This window comes from Phalacrocorax aristotelis, chromosome 7, assembly GCF_949628215.1.
Source record: "Phalacrocorax aristotelis chromosome 7, bGulAri2.1, whole genome shotgun sequence".
In the NCBI taxonomy this organism is placed as follows: domain Eukaryota; kingdom Metazoa; phylum Chordata; class Aves; order Suliformes; family Phalacrocoracidae; genus Phalacrocorax; species Phalacrocorax aristotelis.
The window spans coordinates 10003155-10022468 of record NC_134282.1 but is presented as its reverse complement, the minus strand read 5'-3'; the positions used below and the strand labels follow the sequence as shown (position 1 = coordinate 10022468).

The 19314-nt window shown below is 46.3% G+C and overlaps 1 protein-coding gene across 50 annotated transcripts in view; it reads left to right on the top strand.

The window, feature by feature from the left end:
* MBNL1 (muscleblind like splicing regulator 1) overlaps positions 1–19314 on the top strand; it is a 109543-nt gene that overhangs the window by 37241 nt on the left and 52988 nt on the right. The window contains exon 1 of one of the 50 annotated variants that reach the window (XM_075098700.1): positions 9635–10216. The exons of 48 other annotated variants lie outside the window; for them this stretch is intronic. In XM_075098700.1, coding sequence (XP_074954801.1) covers positions 10175–10216 — 42 coding nt within the window. In that variant the 5' untranslated portion in view covers positions 9635–10174. Of the gene's footprint in view, positions 1–9634; positions 10217–19314 lie in introns of those variants that run through there. One more of the 50 variants, XM_075098695.1, reaches the window with a different exon arrangement.

The following is a 19314-nucleotide window of genomic DNA, read 5'->3' as shown; positions in this document are numbered from 1 at the left end:
TCTGTCTTGCGGCTGTGCTAATTGGCGAGCTTGCTGGCAGCCTTAATCGCAAGGGACTGGACTTGTACAGGTGAGTCTGCCCACAAGCAGCACAGTGGCAGCTGGTCCCTGTATGCCTGACTGTGTGAGCCCCACGCGATGGCAGGGGGATCCAGGCGTTTTGTTTCTTCATCTGGGGCTGCACAGTAGCACTTAAATTAGTTCCTGTACAAAATTACGAAAGGGATGCTTTTTTTTTCTGATCTAGAATGCTGTCCTTTTCCTTAATTTGTGTAGTGCCTCTTGAAGGGCTACTGCTATTGAAATAAGATTTAAGCAAACACTGAATTTTAACATACTGAAACATGGGATTATGCAAATAAGTAAACCTTTTTGGGGTTCATGTTTGAACTTATTGAAATACAACATACCCTCTTTGTTAGGGAATATCTAATTATTTAACTGATACAGAATACTAGTTGAGGTAGTTGGAAGCAACTCCAAGATTTTAATCAAATAGAGGAAAATACTAACATCTGATAAAGAGGACTTTTTAAAGAGGAATGATAAATCCAGCTACTTCATCTTCAGCACGTAGTGGTGCTGGAGTGCTTCACACCAGCAATAGCAAACAGCTTTGTGAGCTCCTGCTGCGTCAGCAGCAACGTTGGGGACCTCAGAGGACTACTGCTTCTCATGACCCCACTGGAGCTGTGCTGGAATGCATACCTGGGCAATGCTGGTTTGAGCACTGGGAGCTCCAGCACGTCCTTGTTGGGAACTGCCTTCTCACCACCCCTGCAGGGGTGAGGGGCTGGCAGGGTCGGGGCAGAGTGGTCCTGTGCATGCGTCCTGCTCAGCCGGGTCTGTTGTCCATCCATGGGCAGGCAGCAGGGTTTTCCAAGGGGCAGTATGACAGCAGAACTGATGAGTGCCATTGGGGGCACTGTGCCCCCTAGGTGTTTTTGTGTCCATGCTGGCGTCAAGATCTGCTCCATTATGGAGAAATGGAGCTGTGTTTCATAGGCACTGCCTCGAGAGGTGGTGTCTCTGCATCACAGTGAGTAGAAGCATTCCTGGTTGTAGCAGAGAGATTGATGTGGTAAACAGGATCTGTTTCCTCAGATTGCGTTTTTCTTTTTATGCCCCAGTCACTGCACAAACCTCCTGTGTGATAAAAGTGCTAAACTCAGCACCCCAGTGATTTTGACTGCCAGCTCTCAACCCTAGAGATCCTGAAAAGTTCTTCTGCTTTTCAGAGATGGGATGCTGGGAACACTAGTACTGCTGTGGTGGGAAAATGCTGACACTTCAGAAGTTTGCTCAAAGGCTGCTGAAGAGTGGTGGTGCTTTAGCACGAGGGTTTGAAGAGGCCGGCTGGGGTAGTGGGTTTGGATCAAGCTTGCATCTTGAGAGCACTTCAAGTCCCGTGAAGTTCCTGGAAAGATTCTCTTCGGCTCCAGATTCCTTTGGACCATTCCTAACTTGGCGAAATAGTATAGAGAGTTAGTTAAAAAAGGAAGAGAGTACTATTTGAAGAAAGGAGCAGTTTTTTGAGGAAAAAAGCTGCTTACTTTTTGTCAGCATGATTTCACTGAAGTTGAATGGGATGTTTTCCAGGCTTAAATATAAACATAAGTATTTGTAAGATTGAGATTTAAATTGGAAAAAGAGGAATGGCAAAGTATGGAAATGGTCCCTCGTGTATGTGCACCCTGTCTATCCTGCCATGCCACCTGCATGGGAAGGTGCATGTCCTTATGTGCCCAAGGAGCCAGGAAGCAGCTGATGTAGAGAGGGGGCTGTAGGGACATATTTTGGGCACGTTGGAGGTGGGTGGCTCAGAAGCCACCTCCTTTGGGGTAGATGCCTGTGGGGCCAGTACAACCAAGAACTCTGTTGAACCTGAAGTGGAAGATGGCAGTTTATGGCTGGGGCATATCATGGGCAAGAGTCAGCTCAGGTACAAGGGGGTCTGCAGTGTACCTGGGGAGCAGAATCATTTGTGGACACGCTGCAAAAAAAATCCAGGAGCAGCCAAGCCAACCCATGGTAGCTGCAGGTTTAGTGAGTAACCACCACCTTGCAGGAATAAAGGTCATTGTTTTCTGCTCCTCTGAAGTCTTTCCTGTTTCCTGGTGATGGATTGAGTGCTGTCCAAGGGAAGTACCCACCTGCTAGACTTCAGGGGCATCAGAAGCCCTATGGCATTTTAGCCCCTAGTAATATTAATCCTTCTTCAATTTCCAGCTTTTCCAGTGCTGTTTTCCCTTTCCATCTCTATTTTCTAGATATAGTCCTTTTAAAAACGTCCTCAGTCTTGAAAGCACAAATAAAAGCAAATCATAAATGTGAACTAGGTTGAGATAACCATATGTAAAAGTGTGCAAGTGAGCCAGCAGAGCTCCATGATGAATTTATAACAGTGATTACACTCTATGAGCACAGACTGATATTCCATTCCAGAAGTGAATTTCTTTATCCTGATGGGATTCAGTCTAAAGTCCTGTGTGATTTTGGTGCTAGTCTTCTATACTGGGTGAGGGAGAGGTTGCACATTTGTTTTGAGAGAAGTCTTTCCAGCCTAGACTGGCCCATGGAGAGGTTTTTCACTTCACAGGAGCTTGGCAGATTTTTAGCTCTCTGTAGTAGCTAGCATAGCAGTGTCAAAAACAGTTCACGTTTTTCCTTCGTTCATTAATGTAGTATGCACATTTAAATAAAATCTTTTGAAGACAACAGACAGAAGAAAATAGTCTTCTGTGAAATGTTTTCTGGGACCGTGAGACTCTCTGTAAACTGACAATGGTGAAGCAAATACTTGGACAAAAAAAAATTGTACACTTGGTCCTGCTCTTTGAGCAGAATTCATCTGTCAGCATGCAGGAGCTCTGAGTACAGAGCGTGTTGTACAGCTGGAGATGGGGCGAGCTGAAGCTGGACAGGCTGCGTGGCTCTTCTGTCACTTCCCATTTTCTACAGCGGAATCAAGGTTTAGAGCCAGCATTTGTTGGGTAAATTGTGTCTGTAATTCAGCTTTCTGGTGGTAGGGTGCATTCAAAAGACCATTTGCATTAACATACCCTTGCTTGTCCAGTGTCCTGGTAAAATCTTCCCTGCAATGAACTCAGCAAAGAGACAACTTGGACTTTGGAAGTGGTTGCAACTGAACAGAAATACAGGCAAGTTAGGAAAAACCCTGATTGGGCAAACTGAATGATTAAAGATTTCACACTCAAACTAGTCACTCCTTGAAGCAAACAGGAGAGTCAGTTCTTTGTACTTATTACGTTGTTATTTATTCCTGTTTATTGAACATAGAGGCTGCACCTGGTGTTTTATGGAGCAGAGTAAGTAGTTTTCCTCGCACAAGGCATGCAGGTAGTGTATGGATGGATACCCATGGATATATATGGCAGCTTTATTTCAAAGTAAACTACCTTAAAATACAAAGTTCTTTTTGATAGTGGAGCACAAGGAAATGTTTCATAGAAAAAAGAAAAATAATTTGTGATTTAATTATTTCCAGTTGATGCTGGGGGTGCTTGTGGTGGGGTTTGTCAGTCAGGGGAATTTCTCACTTGGCCAAGGGCCAAGCATTTGTTGCACAGAAATGAATGTGCATGGAGCTGCAAACTGCCAAAATATACCTGCAGCAAAAGGGAGAGCACACTGTAACCAGAGCGAAGTATGCTAATCTTTTTCTGTGGCTGGACTGAACAGGAGGAAAAAAGGGATTTTTAGAGCAGCAGTACCATGCAGCTTCAGTTAAAATTGGCTTTTTGGGAAATTATTATAATTGAGAGCACTAGTTAAAAGGGTCTCCGAACTGTAAAATCAACTCAGCTTTTCATCGCATTGAAAGTAAAACTATCTGCATTTTCCTACTGGTACAATCAAAGGCAGTATCAATATAGGATTGGACAGTAGTTTAAAATATTGCTGGAAAAAGTGTTTAAGTGTTCCCCCCACACTTCCCCCCAGTATCCTACTTGTAACAACTTATTTGCAAGTTGTATTTTGTGCTCAGAAAACATTCTTAGTGTTGATTTCATTAATGTGCAAACAGAGCAGTGAACACACAGGTGCAATTTCTGCTTTTTCCCCTGTGAAAGCACACAATATATGGAGCAGTATTTGTACTGAGTAGAGATAAATTTTCAAGGAACCTTACTGAACTCTTTAGGAAGAATAAACCTGAAGGCATATAAAAATGTGGTAATGTCGGTAGGAAATTCGCTTTCTCATGCAATTGCTAAATAAGCCTAATGGCAACAAATCAACTAAAATGTGTGTTAAATATAAGGAAATTGATGTGCTAAGCAAGGACCATTTTCAAATGTAGAAGGAAGGCATTACTCGAGGACTGAAATGGAGCGGAAGGGGAAGAGCAAGAAAGAAGTGCAGTCAGTGGGACCCAGCAGCCCAGGGCAGTGGGGTCTGTCAGCTGTCATGGAGTGAAATAAACCCTGCGTATTATGGCCTCTGGACTTGGACTTGGCCCCTGATGTGGCCACCAGCTTGACCCATGGTTCCAGGGTCAAGGCAGGGATTGCCTGGCTCTCAGGAGCAGTTGTGGTAGGCCTCAGTCAGCCCGGGTGAACGGATTTTAAAAAATACTCAAGTGGCAACGCAGTAAGATGCAGCACACTAACCTGGCCATTTGCTAACACAGTGAGAAGACGCAATCTGAAGCATCATGAGTAAAACTGAAAGGAGACAAGTAGACACATGTGTCATCGTGTATGTTTGTTTGTTTTTAAATCAGCGGTTTTCCTAGTGACTTGGATGAGACAAGAATGGGTGCTATCTCATAAATTGGAAAATAAGACCAACCATATAAATAGCCTACATAATTTTTCAGAAATACATAGATATGTATGTGAGGGAGAAAGGCGTGGTGATTGTATATAAACCAAAATTTAAATGCCTGCACAGTGTGATGTGGCTGACTTTTGTTTGTGGTACAGCTACTTGTGTCATTAAAATAAATGAATTGGCAAAGGTAAGAATGCCATTGTGAGAAGGCAGAAACACCAGCTTTTTGGCAACCATTTTCCATTTATTAGATCATGGATTACTGTGTTTAAAGCTTTCCTGGAACATTACTTTCCTAACGCCTGGAAGTTGACTGAAATAAGCTTAAATTCTGCAGAGTCAAAGTCTGGTTTATATACACTGCCTTCTTCAGAGGTCTTACGGCAATTTATGTTATCTTGCAATCATTTAGCTACCCTCTTCAGTTAAATTTTGGTGGAGCAGGACCTTGCAGCCCTCTGCTCAGAGATGAGTGTAGAGTTCAGCCTGTTGGGAGATGCTCGTAGCAGCTATGACTGGAGAGAGATCCATCGGTTAGTTGTCAGAGCTGGCAACTGCCTCTTCCTATAGTTGGTACCACTAAAAGGCCTTAGTTAAGGTAGCTGTAAATGATTAAGGTTTTTTATGTGCCTGCTTCCTTTGAATAGAGATGAGTGTTCCAAAGTGCAAGTTGTGTGCATTGTTGCTCATTTTACTTTTAAAAAAACCCTTTTGAATCATGCAGATCATTAACTCAAATGCTGATTTCAAAAATGCAGAAAAAATTGACTCAGAAATTATTTCTCATTTAGTTTTAAAACCTCCTTGAAGTGCTGCGAGGTTTTTTGGTTTGTTTCTTTTATAATTATCTAATGCAGGTGTAAGTTGATAATGGCTTCTTTATGTTGAAGTAAACTGCTTTTCCTAAGGAGATGTGCCAGTTGTACTGGTTAAGGTCCAGAATACTAGAATTTCTGAGTGCCTTTTTATAGATCATCTCCGTTTTGAACTATGGATGGCTTGATTGTATACTTAGGGAAAGAAAAAAAAAAAGAGAGAAATAGAAACTTTATTGAGTATAAACTCAAATATCTCATACCAAAACGATCTGGAACAGACGTATCATTAAGTGCTTGATCATTATTGCTATTCACTTAACTATCATCATATTACTGACCCTGCTTAGGACCTGGTCAGGAGTGTGGGTGGCAGGGTGGTGCGTTTGCCCTCCTCACGCAGGTTCATTAGGGCAATGCCCGGTCCCGGTGATGGGCTTCGGAGCCTGCAGGCGCTGAGCGGGTGGGTATGTACCTGCGAGAGTGCCCTGGAGGCAGTGGTCACCTAACTCTCTGGGGTGACTCCCTGGTAAGTGTTTTTCAAGTACATAAACGTTGACAGGATGGGAGCCATGAATATTTAGATGAACAAAATGTGTTCCAAGTAGTTTCTTTGAAAATATATACAACTGTGCATAGAAGGAAGAATATTGTCTAAGTTGCTGTATGCAAGATTTTGAATGCAGCTACTGCGCTTACTCCTTCCTTTTTAAAGCATTTATTGAAATTAGAAGTTTCTTTAATCTCATTCTATTTGTTACGTAAAAAATTCAACCAATTTTCTTAGGTCTATTATTATTTGCTTTAGTACATTAAAGACATATTTTTGCAGGAAGTTGCATAAGGAGGGGGTTGTTTTTTTTTTTTTTTAATTCAAGGCTAGAAAAATAAAGATGTTTTGGTGCTAAAATGTTTACGTAAATGGCCTTATCATAGCCAGCTAAGGAACTGGTACATTGTTAATGCCATTTTGCCTCATTTTTTACAATACATTTGGCTGTAAGTGAAAGCAGATAGCGCGTTCGTGTATTGGGTTTTGGAGGAGAGCTGGGGGTCAGGAGGAGGAGCCGCTGTGGGGCTGAGTGGATCAGCAGAGCAGGCTTGCACGCTGGTCCCTCTGCCCTTCCTTGCACCTGTATTTTCACTTCACATCTTGGAGGAAAAAAACCCAGTTCAGACAGAAAGCTGCAGTTATCCAAAGGGTGGCTGGCTCTGGCTGGTGGGTTCGATGCTCTCCCCTTCATTGGGCAGGGTGCTGTGGTTGGTGCCCGGCAGCCCCTCATAACGGTGGGATGGGTCCTCTCGCCCCCGAAGGCGCCTTTGCCTCTGGGCTTTGTCGTGGTGGAGGCAAAAGCCTGGGGATCGCTAAGCTGGCTCCACAGCCCACGTGTGGTCAGCGCCAGGGCCAGGCAGTGCCCCCCAGCCAAGCGCAGATCTCTGAGCACAGCCCCCCGCCATGGCTGGGCTCCTGCAGAAACCTGGGTGCTGGCTGCGGCTGCTGTGATGGTTGGCCCCGGGCGCAGGAGCCCGGCTGCGAGCAGGAACTGTAGGAGACAAGGCCGCCTGTGCCGTGCCTGCTGCCTCACCGAAACCGGAGGCAGGCACCAGCATGGCCGGGGAAGCATCGCCACTGCCACCTCCCCACGCAGGGCTCGGTGCTGGCATACTCCTGCACCGAGGTAAAGCATGGTGCTGTTAGCTTTACCCCCATCTGACAAGCACAGCGCAGGGGGGCTGCGTGGGGGTTGTGGTCCACACAGGAAAGGGACCGCCACGCTTCTGGGCTCCTCCTGGCCACTGCACCGTGGTTGAGGCCCTGAGTGGAGAATGGACCATGGCGGCCAGGCTCAGCCACCCTCCTCACCTCGGGGCTGAGCCCAGTCCCAGGGAAGGCGCTCGCAGGTGAGATGGCGCAGGCTGTTGGTGAGGGGTCATGTTCAACATGCACAGAAACGGAGATCATCAGTGGGAAGTGAAAAAAGAAAGTAGTCAAAGGGGAAGATGAGATGATGACCACGGGCGTTCTTCAGTTTACAGAAATGAAATGTGTTTGGAGGTGATTAAATCTCTAATTAGAGAAGAAGACAAAGCAGAAGAAAGAAAGAAATTAAAAGGAGAGACAGTCGACAGAAAAAACGCGAGGTTGAAGGAGGTCAGATGCTGTTACACCACCTGAAAGATAACAAAGGAGAAAGGAGCCTGTTATAGAAGTGTGAGCAGACAGAAGGGGAAGAGGAAGAAAGAGTAAAACACAAGGAGTGTTGAGCACTAAACTGTGCAGGGCAATGCATCAGTTGGATAGAGAGTACAGAAAGGCTTTTAAATTCCTTGAGAAAATGCTTTTTTTCTCAGTTTCTGCCAGCTCTTTGCAAGATGTTTTTTTTTAGTTAGTTGCAAGCATGGTTACTGGTGTGATTACTTTTCTGAAAAGTAATACTTCTTGATGGATTTTTTTTTTTAATATGGAGGAAAGTGTACCTAATTCTGCCTTGTCGGAAACTTTTAACATTTGGCTTAAGTAGGGCACTGAAAATACGAAGGGAAGCAGAGGCTGCCTCTTAATGTTTCAGGCCATTAGCTGAAGATATTTTAAATGTCCGTAACAATGTAAAATATTTTTACATTGTGTTTATCACACACTTACTGTTTAGATGTTTCTGGTGATTTTAGATGTGTAAATACCTAAGTGGTTAGACACTGAAAAAGTGGCTACAGTAGAAGTTTAAAGTTACTTGTTATAAAGCTTTCAACTATATGTTCTACTCTGTGCTATACATATGTGTATATACACACTGTATACTATTTGTGTATATATGCTCAGTATATACTATATACTATATATATTTGTGTATGTATATGAACATCACAGGTTAATGACAGAAAATAACACAAAGCAAGGTTCACTGAAGTCAGGCGAGGGACAGGAGGTGTAAACTTTTAGAGATGTGTTGCTTTTGGGGGTTTGTCGGTGCTGTCACTGCCGCCTGATGATGCGCGGAGGCCCTGGGCTAGCGGCAGCAGCTTTCAGGAGATGCTCAGTTTTTCCCCCAGGGCAGCTGTGCATGCCCTGGTGCTTCCAGTGCCGCCTGCCAGCAAGCCCGGCTTTGCACTGCAGGGGCTGAGCTGTGAGCTGCCTCCGGGCCCTGCTCACACAACATGCCTCTCATAATTTGTGTGCAGGCCGACTAGTTTTAGATCCAGGCAAATGCTGGAATGGATCATAAAATTTAAGTAGATCTGTTGTCAGAGTTGCTCTGAGGTTCCAGCAATGGGTTTGGATTCTGATGAAAGCGTTTGGCACCCAGGCATGGAGAGGTGCTGTCATTTATTAACTAGCTGCGAGCAGGCAGGCTTGCAGTACTTGGAAGCAGGGGCACGTGTGCACACACATGGCAGCGATAGTTAGTTGTGGTACCTGTGTTGTGTATTGGCATAGTGTAGATAGGAAGGCATATCCCAACTGTTACATGATTTACTAATTGTCGTGCATTGGTTTCTTCTGGCTTTCTGTCTATCTGTATCCTGTATTGTTTAAGTCAGGCTGTTTGGCAAAATTCTTTTGTACTTGCTTTCTTTTTGGTGTCAGTTGACTACTGTGCAGGAAACCAAAAGAGAGCTCCCCCCAGAACATGTGAGTGAAAGGCAGGGGAAGTGCTCTTGTTACGTTTCACAGAATCAGGGCTTTGGGGTAAGGATAAAGTTTTGTTCCCTCCAAAGACATGAGGGAAACACCAAGTGACCTGAGTAGGATTAGACACCCACTGACTTTTTTTTTTTTCCAGTGGTAAAATTTAAAGACTTAGTAAAGTATTGGAAATGCAACAGAGAACCTGGTTTTTGGTTTCTTAAAGGACCTGTCTTAAACTCTACATTGGCAAAATCTGTAAATAAAACTTCTACAATGAAGTATTTGGAACATAAAAACACATTTTAGGAAAAAGAAAACATTCATGAAAGCTAAGGCTTAGTCAGCATTTTCCTTTAACACCCCACTGCAAGCCAGCCCCTTCTTCCTTTGAGTTGAGGCTGGGGAAAAGGCAGTGTCTCCAGTAGGCTGGCCCTGGGCTTGGGGAGCATGGCTTGCTGGCAGCTCTGCAGGCGCTGCGGGCAATGGGAGCCGGAAATTTTGGTAGGATCAGCAGGTCCCCGAGAGTCTCTCGATGCTGTGTCTCCAGTCTTTGCTGGTAGAAAGATGATGGGGAGAAGCGTTTGTACCTGCTGCAGCCCTGCACGGCTGGGGTAGGCGCAGCTCGCTGCTGTGCTCCCTTGCGCTTGCCCTCCAGACCTGCTGGCATGGTCACTGCACGCGCTGAGCAGGACGGGCTCTGCTGGCTGCAGTGGTCCGCACCCATGTGGCATGTCTGGGTGCTCCGGGGGTGTGAGTCATGCCTCGGCAGTGAGGGCAGCCTGCTGTAATTCAGAGTCGGACTCTGCTTGGGGTGGCGCTGGGTGTTTAGGTCAGCACCCCAGTACAGCTCTCCCGGTGCGTGGCCATTTGGTGCTGGAGGTCTGCTGGACCAACAGACAAGTCTGCTGAAATAGCACACAACTGCAACTGCATTATGAGTGGAAAACACAGACATAGTGAGCCCACTGCGCTCCAGGTAAGTCAGGGTAGTATTCAAACCAGCTCCTTGATCTCCCTGCTGTAAGGCCAGTCTTGCCTTGCAGTCTGTCTCATGTACCTACTGTTTTTCAAAGGGGGGAAAAAAAGACCCTGAAAGTAATTTGATTTTGATTTCTGTTTATACTCTTTTCCCATATTAATTGCACTGGTTTGAAAAACAGCTGAGCTTGGCATCAATCTATTTTATCTTACATGACAGTTTTTAAAACTTCAACTTTATTATGTAAATTACACGGTGAAGATTACTTCTCAGTTTTACACTTTATCTACTGCTGATTCCAGAAGGGCTGTGGAGCTGAAACGTCCCTTTCCTGTGTGACTTTTTTCTATCTCTGTGTGTGTGTGTTCTGATAAAGTTATGGTTGGTTGTGGTGGGTTTCCTTGGTTTGTACACATGGACAGGTATTACTGCTGCATGCGTTTTTTGCAGTATGTTGATGGTTTGTTTTTAATACTTTTCAGAAAGTAATGTTCTCCCAATCTCATTCCCCATATACATTGCTTGATACTGGAGAGGTCTGCCATCCATCTTTCAGAAGGTGCGACAGGCTTCTGACAGGCTTCTGACACCCAGTGTCTGACAACCAGACACTACAGAGTGACTCTGTAGGGTGGTACTGCTACGCTTTAGCAGGAGTGCACAGCCCTTGGCCTCCAGAATGCTGTGTGACATGTCCCTGCTCGGTGTGGCATTGGGCAGGTGGGTACAGACTGGCACTCTCGCTGGGGACATAAATGGGGATTTCCCTTGGGGTGGGAGGTTGCTAGTTTGGGACGATAGTTGTTATCATCGTGATACACCCTGTGACCCTGCCTGTAGCGAGAAGATAAAATGACCATGGATCACTGGGTCGACATCCTTAGACACCAGCAGTTTTGTCCCATGCCTCTTGAATTCTTGGACTTTCTATGAATTATTCCAGCAATTGCAGCAACTGGTGCCAGGAGGGTCTTCCAAGTGTTTTTCAGGCTGCTGTGTTTTGTGTATTGACTTTAAGTTTGTATGTAAGAAGGAGCCTTCAGCAGCTGTAAAGGCCTTTTGTGGATTAAGAAACTCTGCTTTGTGCTTAAACAAACTGAAAATAGCTGTTGCTAAAAATACACCCATATTTAATTTTTTAAATTTGGAAAGCATTGCTGGATTGAATTGTTGTCTGGAGTACAGCAAAAGGTCACTTGTCCAGCACTATCCTTAGTTGCTTCGTTCTTTTCTCCCTGTTCTATTTAAATGACAAGTAGTGAAATGTTATTAAGTGACAACTTAAGTTCTGTTTTGATCACCTGACAAATTACTCAGTTCAGCTTCTGCTCTTTAACTTTGTTTAAAAAATGTCTTAGCCTTTGGGAGCTGAGAAAGGCAGGGATTTCCAGTGGCGGTGGTACTGCTTCAAGTGCTCTGATGGCTGGGAGGTGATTTACCTGCTGGAAGCTGGGACCTCTAATCCCAGGCAGAAGCACTCAGTGCTGGGCATTCAGTGGAGGATGGGGAATTTTTTTTTTTTTTGAAGGGCCTGCAAGTTCAGATGCTGTTGATAGGGCCAAGTCCAGGAGCGCATGAAGGCATCACCTGTTAGGGTCCTCCTTGCTCTCTGATCTTGCAGTCATTACTGTGAAACCCAAGGAGGAGGATGGTGCTTGGTGTGACACCGCCTAGAACAGCGGTGGGAGCAACCATGGGCAGCAACACCAGTTCTTCCTCCAGCCTTCTTACTCCTTTCTTTTTGTCTTGGCTTCTGGTCCCATCTCTTCTTCTCCCTCCTCTTCTCCATCCTCCTCCTCTTTCTGTGACAGGAATGGGCAGGCTCCAAGCCTGCTTTCTTAGAGTGGGAAAATTAATTTTGCCAGCACTGCTGAGAAGCCTGACATTAAGTGGCTTCATCCATGTGGAAGAAGAGGAGGGAGGTGTGTGCCGGTGAAGCTGTGTCTTGTCCTTTGCCGTTGCCCTCGAAGGTGCTGCAGTGGAGCAGGATGTGAGCACTGGGGCAGTGCAGGGGACAGCACTGGCTGTTGGGAGCAGCCCCTCTCCGGATCCCGTGAAACACCTTGCGGGGGCTTTTAGGGCTTGCAGTAGTGGTATGCGAAGCTTTCCGCTTAAAGTTGTTTTACTGTAGGGAGGGTATAGTGTAGAAAGTTCTCATTTGCTATTTCACTTCTTTCTTGTTTTACTACTTTTGGAGCCAGTCGGGTCTCACTTTTTTTTTTCAATAAAAGGTGGGGGAAAAGAGGGGAATTTAATGGTGGTTTTATTTCCTTTTAATGCTCAGAAATGAGTTGTTTCCTCCCTTATAGATCTGTGTGAAATATATTAAAGGAGAATTTAGGTTATTTTAGAGCAAACACCTGTAACGCAGCTCTCCAGCCCAGCCCCAAGGCTGATGCTCTCATCTCTGTGACTTTGATTCTGCCTCACACATGCTGAACTTAGGGAAAAAGTGCTTCTCAAATGAGATCATGATAAGCTAGTCTTCCTTCTGAATGTTACTTTTTGTTTCATCAGTTCAGTTGGCTCCCACACATGGAAAGTTTTTAATTTCCCACCAGCTCTGTGGCTGAAAGCTTCAAGCGAGAACATTCAAGTCTTCAGGTCATAGGCATGTTTTTGAGCTCATATGCACTACAGATAACATCTGCAGAGGTTGTATTTTCTTTTTTTCAGTGTATACGGGAAAGGTAGTGGAACTGTTGAAATATAACGAACTTAAACTGCCATTTCTTAGGGAAAGATTGCTTCTGTAAAACAAATACTCCCTCCTCCCTGCTTTTCACTATTTCATTTCGGTTGCTGTACCTTCCTCCTGGTGGGTGGGACCCCTGGGGCAGCCTGCTGCTCCAGCTGGGGCACCAAAAGGACCTGGGAACTGAACTTCCATCCAGAGGAGAGCTGCTGCTTCTGTCTACACAGTTTGTTTTTGTGACAGGACATTTCAATTGTCAGTGCCCATGTTAAAATAAACAATTAAAGGGAATTCTGACCACAAAGCAGTATTCTGACATATTTCGTGATTATTTAACTTTAGAAAAATAAATTCTGCCATCTGTGTTTCCCACTAATTCATGTCCATTGACCTCATCTATTCAACAACTCGAGCAAAATAGCAAGGGCAGATTAATCTTCACCTCTTTATTTCTTCAGAGCCCAGATGCTCTGTGAGACTGTACAGATGTGGAAGAACAGTTTCTGCTGTTGTTATGTACCTTCTGCTCCTTTAATGTCATTGTCACATATTTTATAAGCTTTTCTGAGCTATCATTGCCTTTTTTCCCCCAATATGTGACTTGGACAGAGTTCAGCTTTTCAGGGCTTTGATACTGAATATTCATCCTGCAGCCACATTTCTGAGCAGTTTTTACCTGGGTCCTTTCCAACGAGAACAACAGGTGTATCTCAGAATTGTACTGAGGCTGCCGGCTGGTGCCAAGGCCAGCGAGCAGCCTCCCCTTGGATGTGGGGATCTGCCTGCAGCCAAGGGGGACAGAGAGGCACTGTCCCCATCTGCGCCGAGAGCTCCCAGCCCGCCCTGTGACAGGGCTGCGGTGTGTGGTCCGTGTGTTACCAGCTTTGTCTGGGTCTGTACAGAGTCCCAGCTCAAGTGTGAGAACTGTCAGATTTGTTCTAACAGCGCTGATCTATGTGCCTATATACATAGGTATGGTTTTGCTCTAACAACGAGTTGCATTTTTAAGAGTAAATCCTCTACAGGGGCTTTAACAGAGCGAAGATAGAGAGCTCCCGAGAGCAAGTGATGTTTTCTCGTAGCCTTAATTATATTTGCACTGCACTGGTATGGACAACGTAGATACTATCTTTATTTGCACACTGTGACTTACAGTAGATCTTTTCTTCTGTCGTTCTATTGTCATTTTGTTTTATATAGAAAGTGAGCAAGGCCAAACCTCTGGTGTAAAAGCTGAAAGGGATACAGTGTGTGTGATTACAGCAGCATTCCTTGTTAAATATGGTTTAATTAGTGCATGCATCCATCGTGCAGCTTTGTCTTTGTAAAATATTGATCTACAATATCAGTGTTATGACGCCTGGAAAGCATTTAGTGCAGAAAATTATTCCCAAACTGTATGAAAAAAAAATATCTGTGACTGATACAGGGCCTGTTGAGACCAGCTTTGCTGTCAGGTCAGCAGTGTCCTGCCATTCCCCCCTGCTTCAGGCGGTGCAGTACAGAGCTCTGAGCAAGAACTTCTTCATCGGTATGGGTTGAAACTGTCAATTTTTGTTAGCGTTTCCATGTCCCAGCATTAATCATTATTGGATCGTGTCATGGCGTGTCGGTGGTGGAGCCGCACGCTGGTCTGAGGGCATGGTGGCTGGACACTGGGCTGAGCCCATGCCTCAGGTGTTGTTTCGTTATTGTGTGGTGAAGGCAAGCTGCAGCTGGCCACCACAAATCAGAAATTAAACAACACTTTACTTGTGGCATCGTGTGAGCCCTGGTCCAGAGCTGGGCAGAAACAGGCTGGGCTGGTGGACCCAGTGCCACCTGGCTCAGCCATCCTGCTGCATCCCCCGCTGAGCCCTGCCGTCTCATCTGCAGCTCTGCTGCTGTCCTGTGCCACCCGTGGACAGGGAGGCGCTTTCAGAGCTTTCCTGCACTGCTGGCCAGCCCTGGCTGTCCAGCTGGGGCAGTACCAGCAGCAGCGGAGACCCAAAGGGGCTGGCATCTGCGGCACTCCCCAATCCGTTGGTCTGTGGGGGGCCACTCTGTGTCCATTGTGCCATGAATGCAGACAGCGCACGGTGCCTGCCGGGTGAGGTTTGTGGAGGCTCTGCTAGGCCGACCTCACCCAGGTGCCCGTTGGCCGGCCCTTTGCCCTCCACCTGCCCATCTGCTGGGCCATGCCGTGGCATCCGGCAGCGCTGCTGCCGTGGTGCCGGGCTCGTCACGTGCTGACCAGGGATGCTCGAGCCGCGCACTGGCTGCTGGGGTGTCCTGCGCACGCGTGCTCTCTCGTGCTCTTCCGTGCAGCCCCTTCCCTGCTGCGCGTGTGATGTGTCCGTAACGTGCGTGTTTCTAATGAGGCAGTGCAAGCTTCCCTTCCCATCAGCTAAGATTGGTGTCCTCCTCTTGTTCTTTTTGTTTTTCCATGTAGCTGTTATACCACTTCAGGGTTGTGTTTGGCTTTGGTATTTTTAAATAAACATGATGAGTGCATCCCAAAATGCATTGTGAAGCAGTGCTTTATGTGAGGTCTTGTGTTGCTCCAGTGCTCAGATTCGCTGGCCCAGGCCTCCAGCCATACACCCAGTTGCTTGATTTTGCCACAGCTGTGGTTAGCCTGCAGGGGCTGGAAGGTTGTTTATTTGGTTAGGAAGCTTTTATTGTGCCTTAGCACACACTTGTTAGGTAAAACAAACCTGACATATCAGCCTTTATTTGCCCATGACACTTTTCCTTTGCTACCCTTGCTTGCTTAAACTTGTTCTTTGTTGAAGACTTTTACCTCTCCCTTTTCCTCCCGCTATCAAATATCTGGTTCACGCTTTTTTTGCCACTGAAATCTGAATTACTTATAGACAGATCTTCACGGGAGTAATTTTTAAACCATAAACTTGGTGAAGGCTTTTTTTATTCCTCTGCTGCTGAACCATTTATTCATTGCATCCGTTTCTTCTCTCATTTGCTTAAGCAGTAAAAAACTTTATTAATAAAGCTTGTCTCCATTTTGGCATGGTTTGGTTGCGTTCTTTATCTAGGCTCTAATTATTTTAAATTTGTCTTTCTCTCTCGCCCCTCCAGATGATGTAGTAAAATTTTGGATTTGTCGTTTTCTAACATAGTCCCTTTACTAACAATCAGTGCCATTATCCCCTCATCAGTGAGCAGTACAGACCTTATTTTAAGGGTAATGAGTACTTTTCAATGTAAAAGATCACCATCAGGAAATCTAATCTTTTCAACTTTTCTCCCCACTTCTGAGGCTTCTGCTAAGTACCCTCATGGTCTGACTACCATATTGCTTGAGAGTCACCAGAAATGTGCTAATTCTATACGGGAGCAGAATGTTCTCCAGGGTTACGCTTTGGTGTGGTGGTCTGTGGTCTGCCCACCTCGGTCCTTTCCTCGGCTGTGATTTGCACACTCCCACGCAGCCACTGGCCACCCTCCGATGCCGTTTCTTTGCTGGTTCCTACTGGGAGCAAGCGATCACTGCCTGTGAAAGGTGGTGGGTGTCCTGTGTTGCATCAGTTGTACTTGACGCACCTCCTGAAGCTGTTCTGTGCTAGGTTTGGATGATAATAGTAATTGTTAAAAATTAAATACATCCTTAAACTACTGTATTTCAGCCCTCCTTGGTGTCCCCTAGTATCTTCTTATCTGCCCCCAGGCTGAGCAGTTGTGGTGCTCTCCACGTGCAGGAAAGCGGAGGAGAAGCTGGGGATGTGGTTTAATAACTAGGTCACAGTTTCACTTCAGTCGTTAGCACAAGTCATTAGCTGGAGCCGCCTGGGGATGAGAGGAGCCTGTGCAGCAGATCCTGCTGTATTCACAAAGGGTTTGCCATAGCGGGGCTGCTCATTGCCCTGGCCCAGCACCCTGCCGGGCACCCAGGCAGGACAGCCTTCCTCCGGTCAGGCCAGCGTCCGTGGCAGAACGCGTCCCCGGCCTGTCCTGCGAGCTGAGCTCCGCTCTCCAGGCCCTCCCAGCCCTACCACTGTGGCCTGCTGCTCAGATCCTCTCCCGCCCTTCTCATACGCTTTGCTTTTTTTGTCCAGAAGTGACTAAGCTTCCTGTTATTACACTCCGTCAGTTTTTCCCCAATACTTGTGTAGTGTTGAGCAATATTTACTTGCCAGAAGCTTCCTCTGCCACTGTCCCGCTCTGGCTCCGTGGTGTTCCCATGTACCTTTCACCAGCCACACTTTGTTATTAGCAGCCCTTACCGATGTTCACATTTGCTCAGTTGGACTGGTATCCACCAAAACCAGTATTCATAAAGAGAAGTCAACCTCAGAAGAGCTTTAACTAGTTACTCCAGGAATGTACTGAGAACCAGCGTTCAGTGTGCAGAAGGGAAGCTTGCACTTTGGTTCTTCCTTTAAGCAATGGTATCGGTACAGCCAGGGTGGGCATCGTCAAGTTGTCCTCAGCTATGCTGAGCTGATAAGTGCTGCTCATGTGTATGAAGGAATTGTTTCTGCCTCGTTGGAAACCATGGCCACGTTTTGATTTAGAAGGGCTTTCCTCCAGGCTATTGGAAATCAAATGTTTCTTCTCTGGCAGCAGGAGCTCAGGCAAAGCCTTTTTTTCTGGAGCTGTGCGGGCAGCGTGGAGGCACTGGCCAGTGCCCGGTGGAGGATGGTTCTCCCGGGGAGCCGGCACATCTGGCAGGGTGGGCAGTGGCTGAGAGTGCACCTCTCCCAGCCCCACAGGGCAGCCATCTGCACTAGGACGGGATGGCCAGCCGGACAGGGTCGTCCCTGATCCGGCACCCTGAAGGGCTCATGCACCGGGCCCTGCCACGTGCCTTCGCTGGGACCAGCGGCAGCAAACCGCCATGGATACCCAGAGCTGCCAGTGTAAAAATAACATGTCAGGAGGAATAAACAAGTTATTTTTGTGTATTGGGGTGGCCATGCGTAACTGACTCAGGGCCTCGCCTTGCTCTGCTACGGAGGGCTTACTCAGACATCCTGAGCATTTAGAAACAACTTGAGGCATTTTCCCTGTTTTTCAGAAGGCAGGACAGGGGCCAGTGGGGCGCAGGGGGGTGTCAGTGCCCTGGGAGGGACCAACGGCTGCCAGGCGATGCTGCAGGCATCCGAGCCAGGTCCGGAGGTCCTGCAGCAAGACAGGCTCGTCCTGCTGGACCTGCTGCCAGTTTGGGGGTGTTTGTGGCTGGCGTTTCAACAAACTAGGAGGGATAAAAAGCACTCAGACTTTCTGATAATCAGCTGATTTATAAAAAAAATCAGAAGTTTATGCCTAAATTCTTTAACTGGTAATATTTGAAATGCTGCTGGTGCAGATAAATGGAAGGAAAAGGGCCTGTTTTACAAAGTTAATGGAGCTGACTGCAACCTCCCCTCCCTGCTCCTCGGCTGCACTGCAGGATGCTGCAGTGATACGTTCCCTTCAGACAAGTGTAAGATTTTGCTTCCCTTCAGAGAAACACTTTCTAAAAGTTAATAGAGATAAAGCTGATAGAAAGTGAATAGCGCCCAACAGAATTTGGGCATGAAAAATAACACATAATGGAAAATAGTTTCTCTCATGTCGAATTAAAACACTTGTTGCCTACATACTACAGCAGGCCTGGTTGCGTGAGGGAGAGCATCTCCCTCTTTTTTTTTTTTTCTTTTTGACGGCACTGTACCATTGTAAAAGGTAGCAATTTTAATTTTTTTAATTCACATGTGCTGAATTCTGTCAATTACTAAATTATATGGAACAGTACCCATTCCCAGTTAGGCTCCATAGGTTTTATGTTGGTGAGCAATGACCATGTAAGAAAGCAGTCCTCATTTTTGTAGGCTTTCTCCCTATTCATTTCTAGAGGCTTTCTTCTACAAGAGCAGGCAAGGTTTTCAGTGTTCCATAAGTGCTTGTATCAGAGCCCTTATTTTAGATTTAATGTTGTCCCTGTTTTACTTACACAGATATATCATTTGCTTTGGACACGCTCTCTTGTGGCTGGGGAAGAGCACTGTTGGGTGCCATGCTGGTTGCCAAGCCGTCAGCGGCATGGGCAGGTGCAGGCGGCTGCCCCGGCTGGTTTGGCCAAAGGGCCATCTGAGCTGCTGTTAGATGTGTGTAGAAGGAAGCACCTCTTTTTGGCTATAAAAGGTATCTGTGCAAGTCCTTGTTGTTTATTTGCAACCGTATAAGTAACTGCCCGCGGGTACCTGGTGGTGTGAGTGCTGTGGCTAGCTTTTGGCAGGGGGCTGCCTCCGAAGCTGCTCTGGCTGGGCTCCTCTGCCACCCCTGCAGCTGCTGACTCGGCGTTCTCTGCAGCTCCTAGTATTGCAGACGCTGGGATGTGAATTATGGGTGTCTTCTGGATCTTTACCAGAGTGAGAGGAAGCCTGCTGCTCTCTGTTGAGGGTAAGAGGGGTAACAA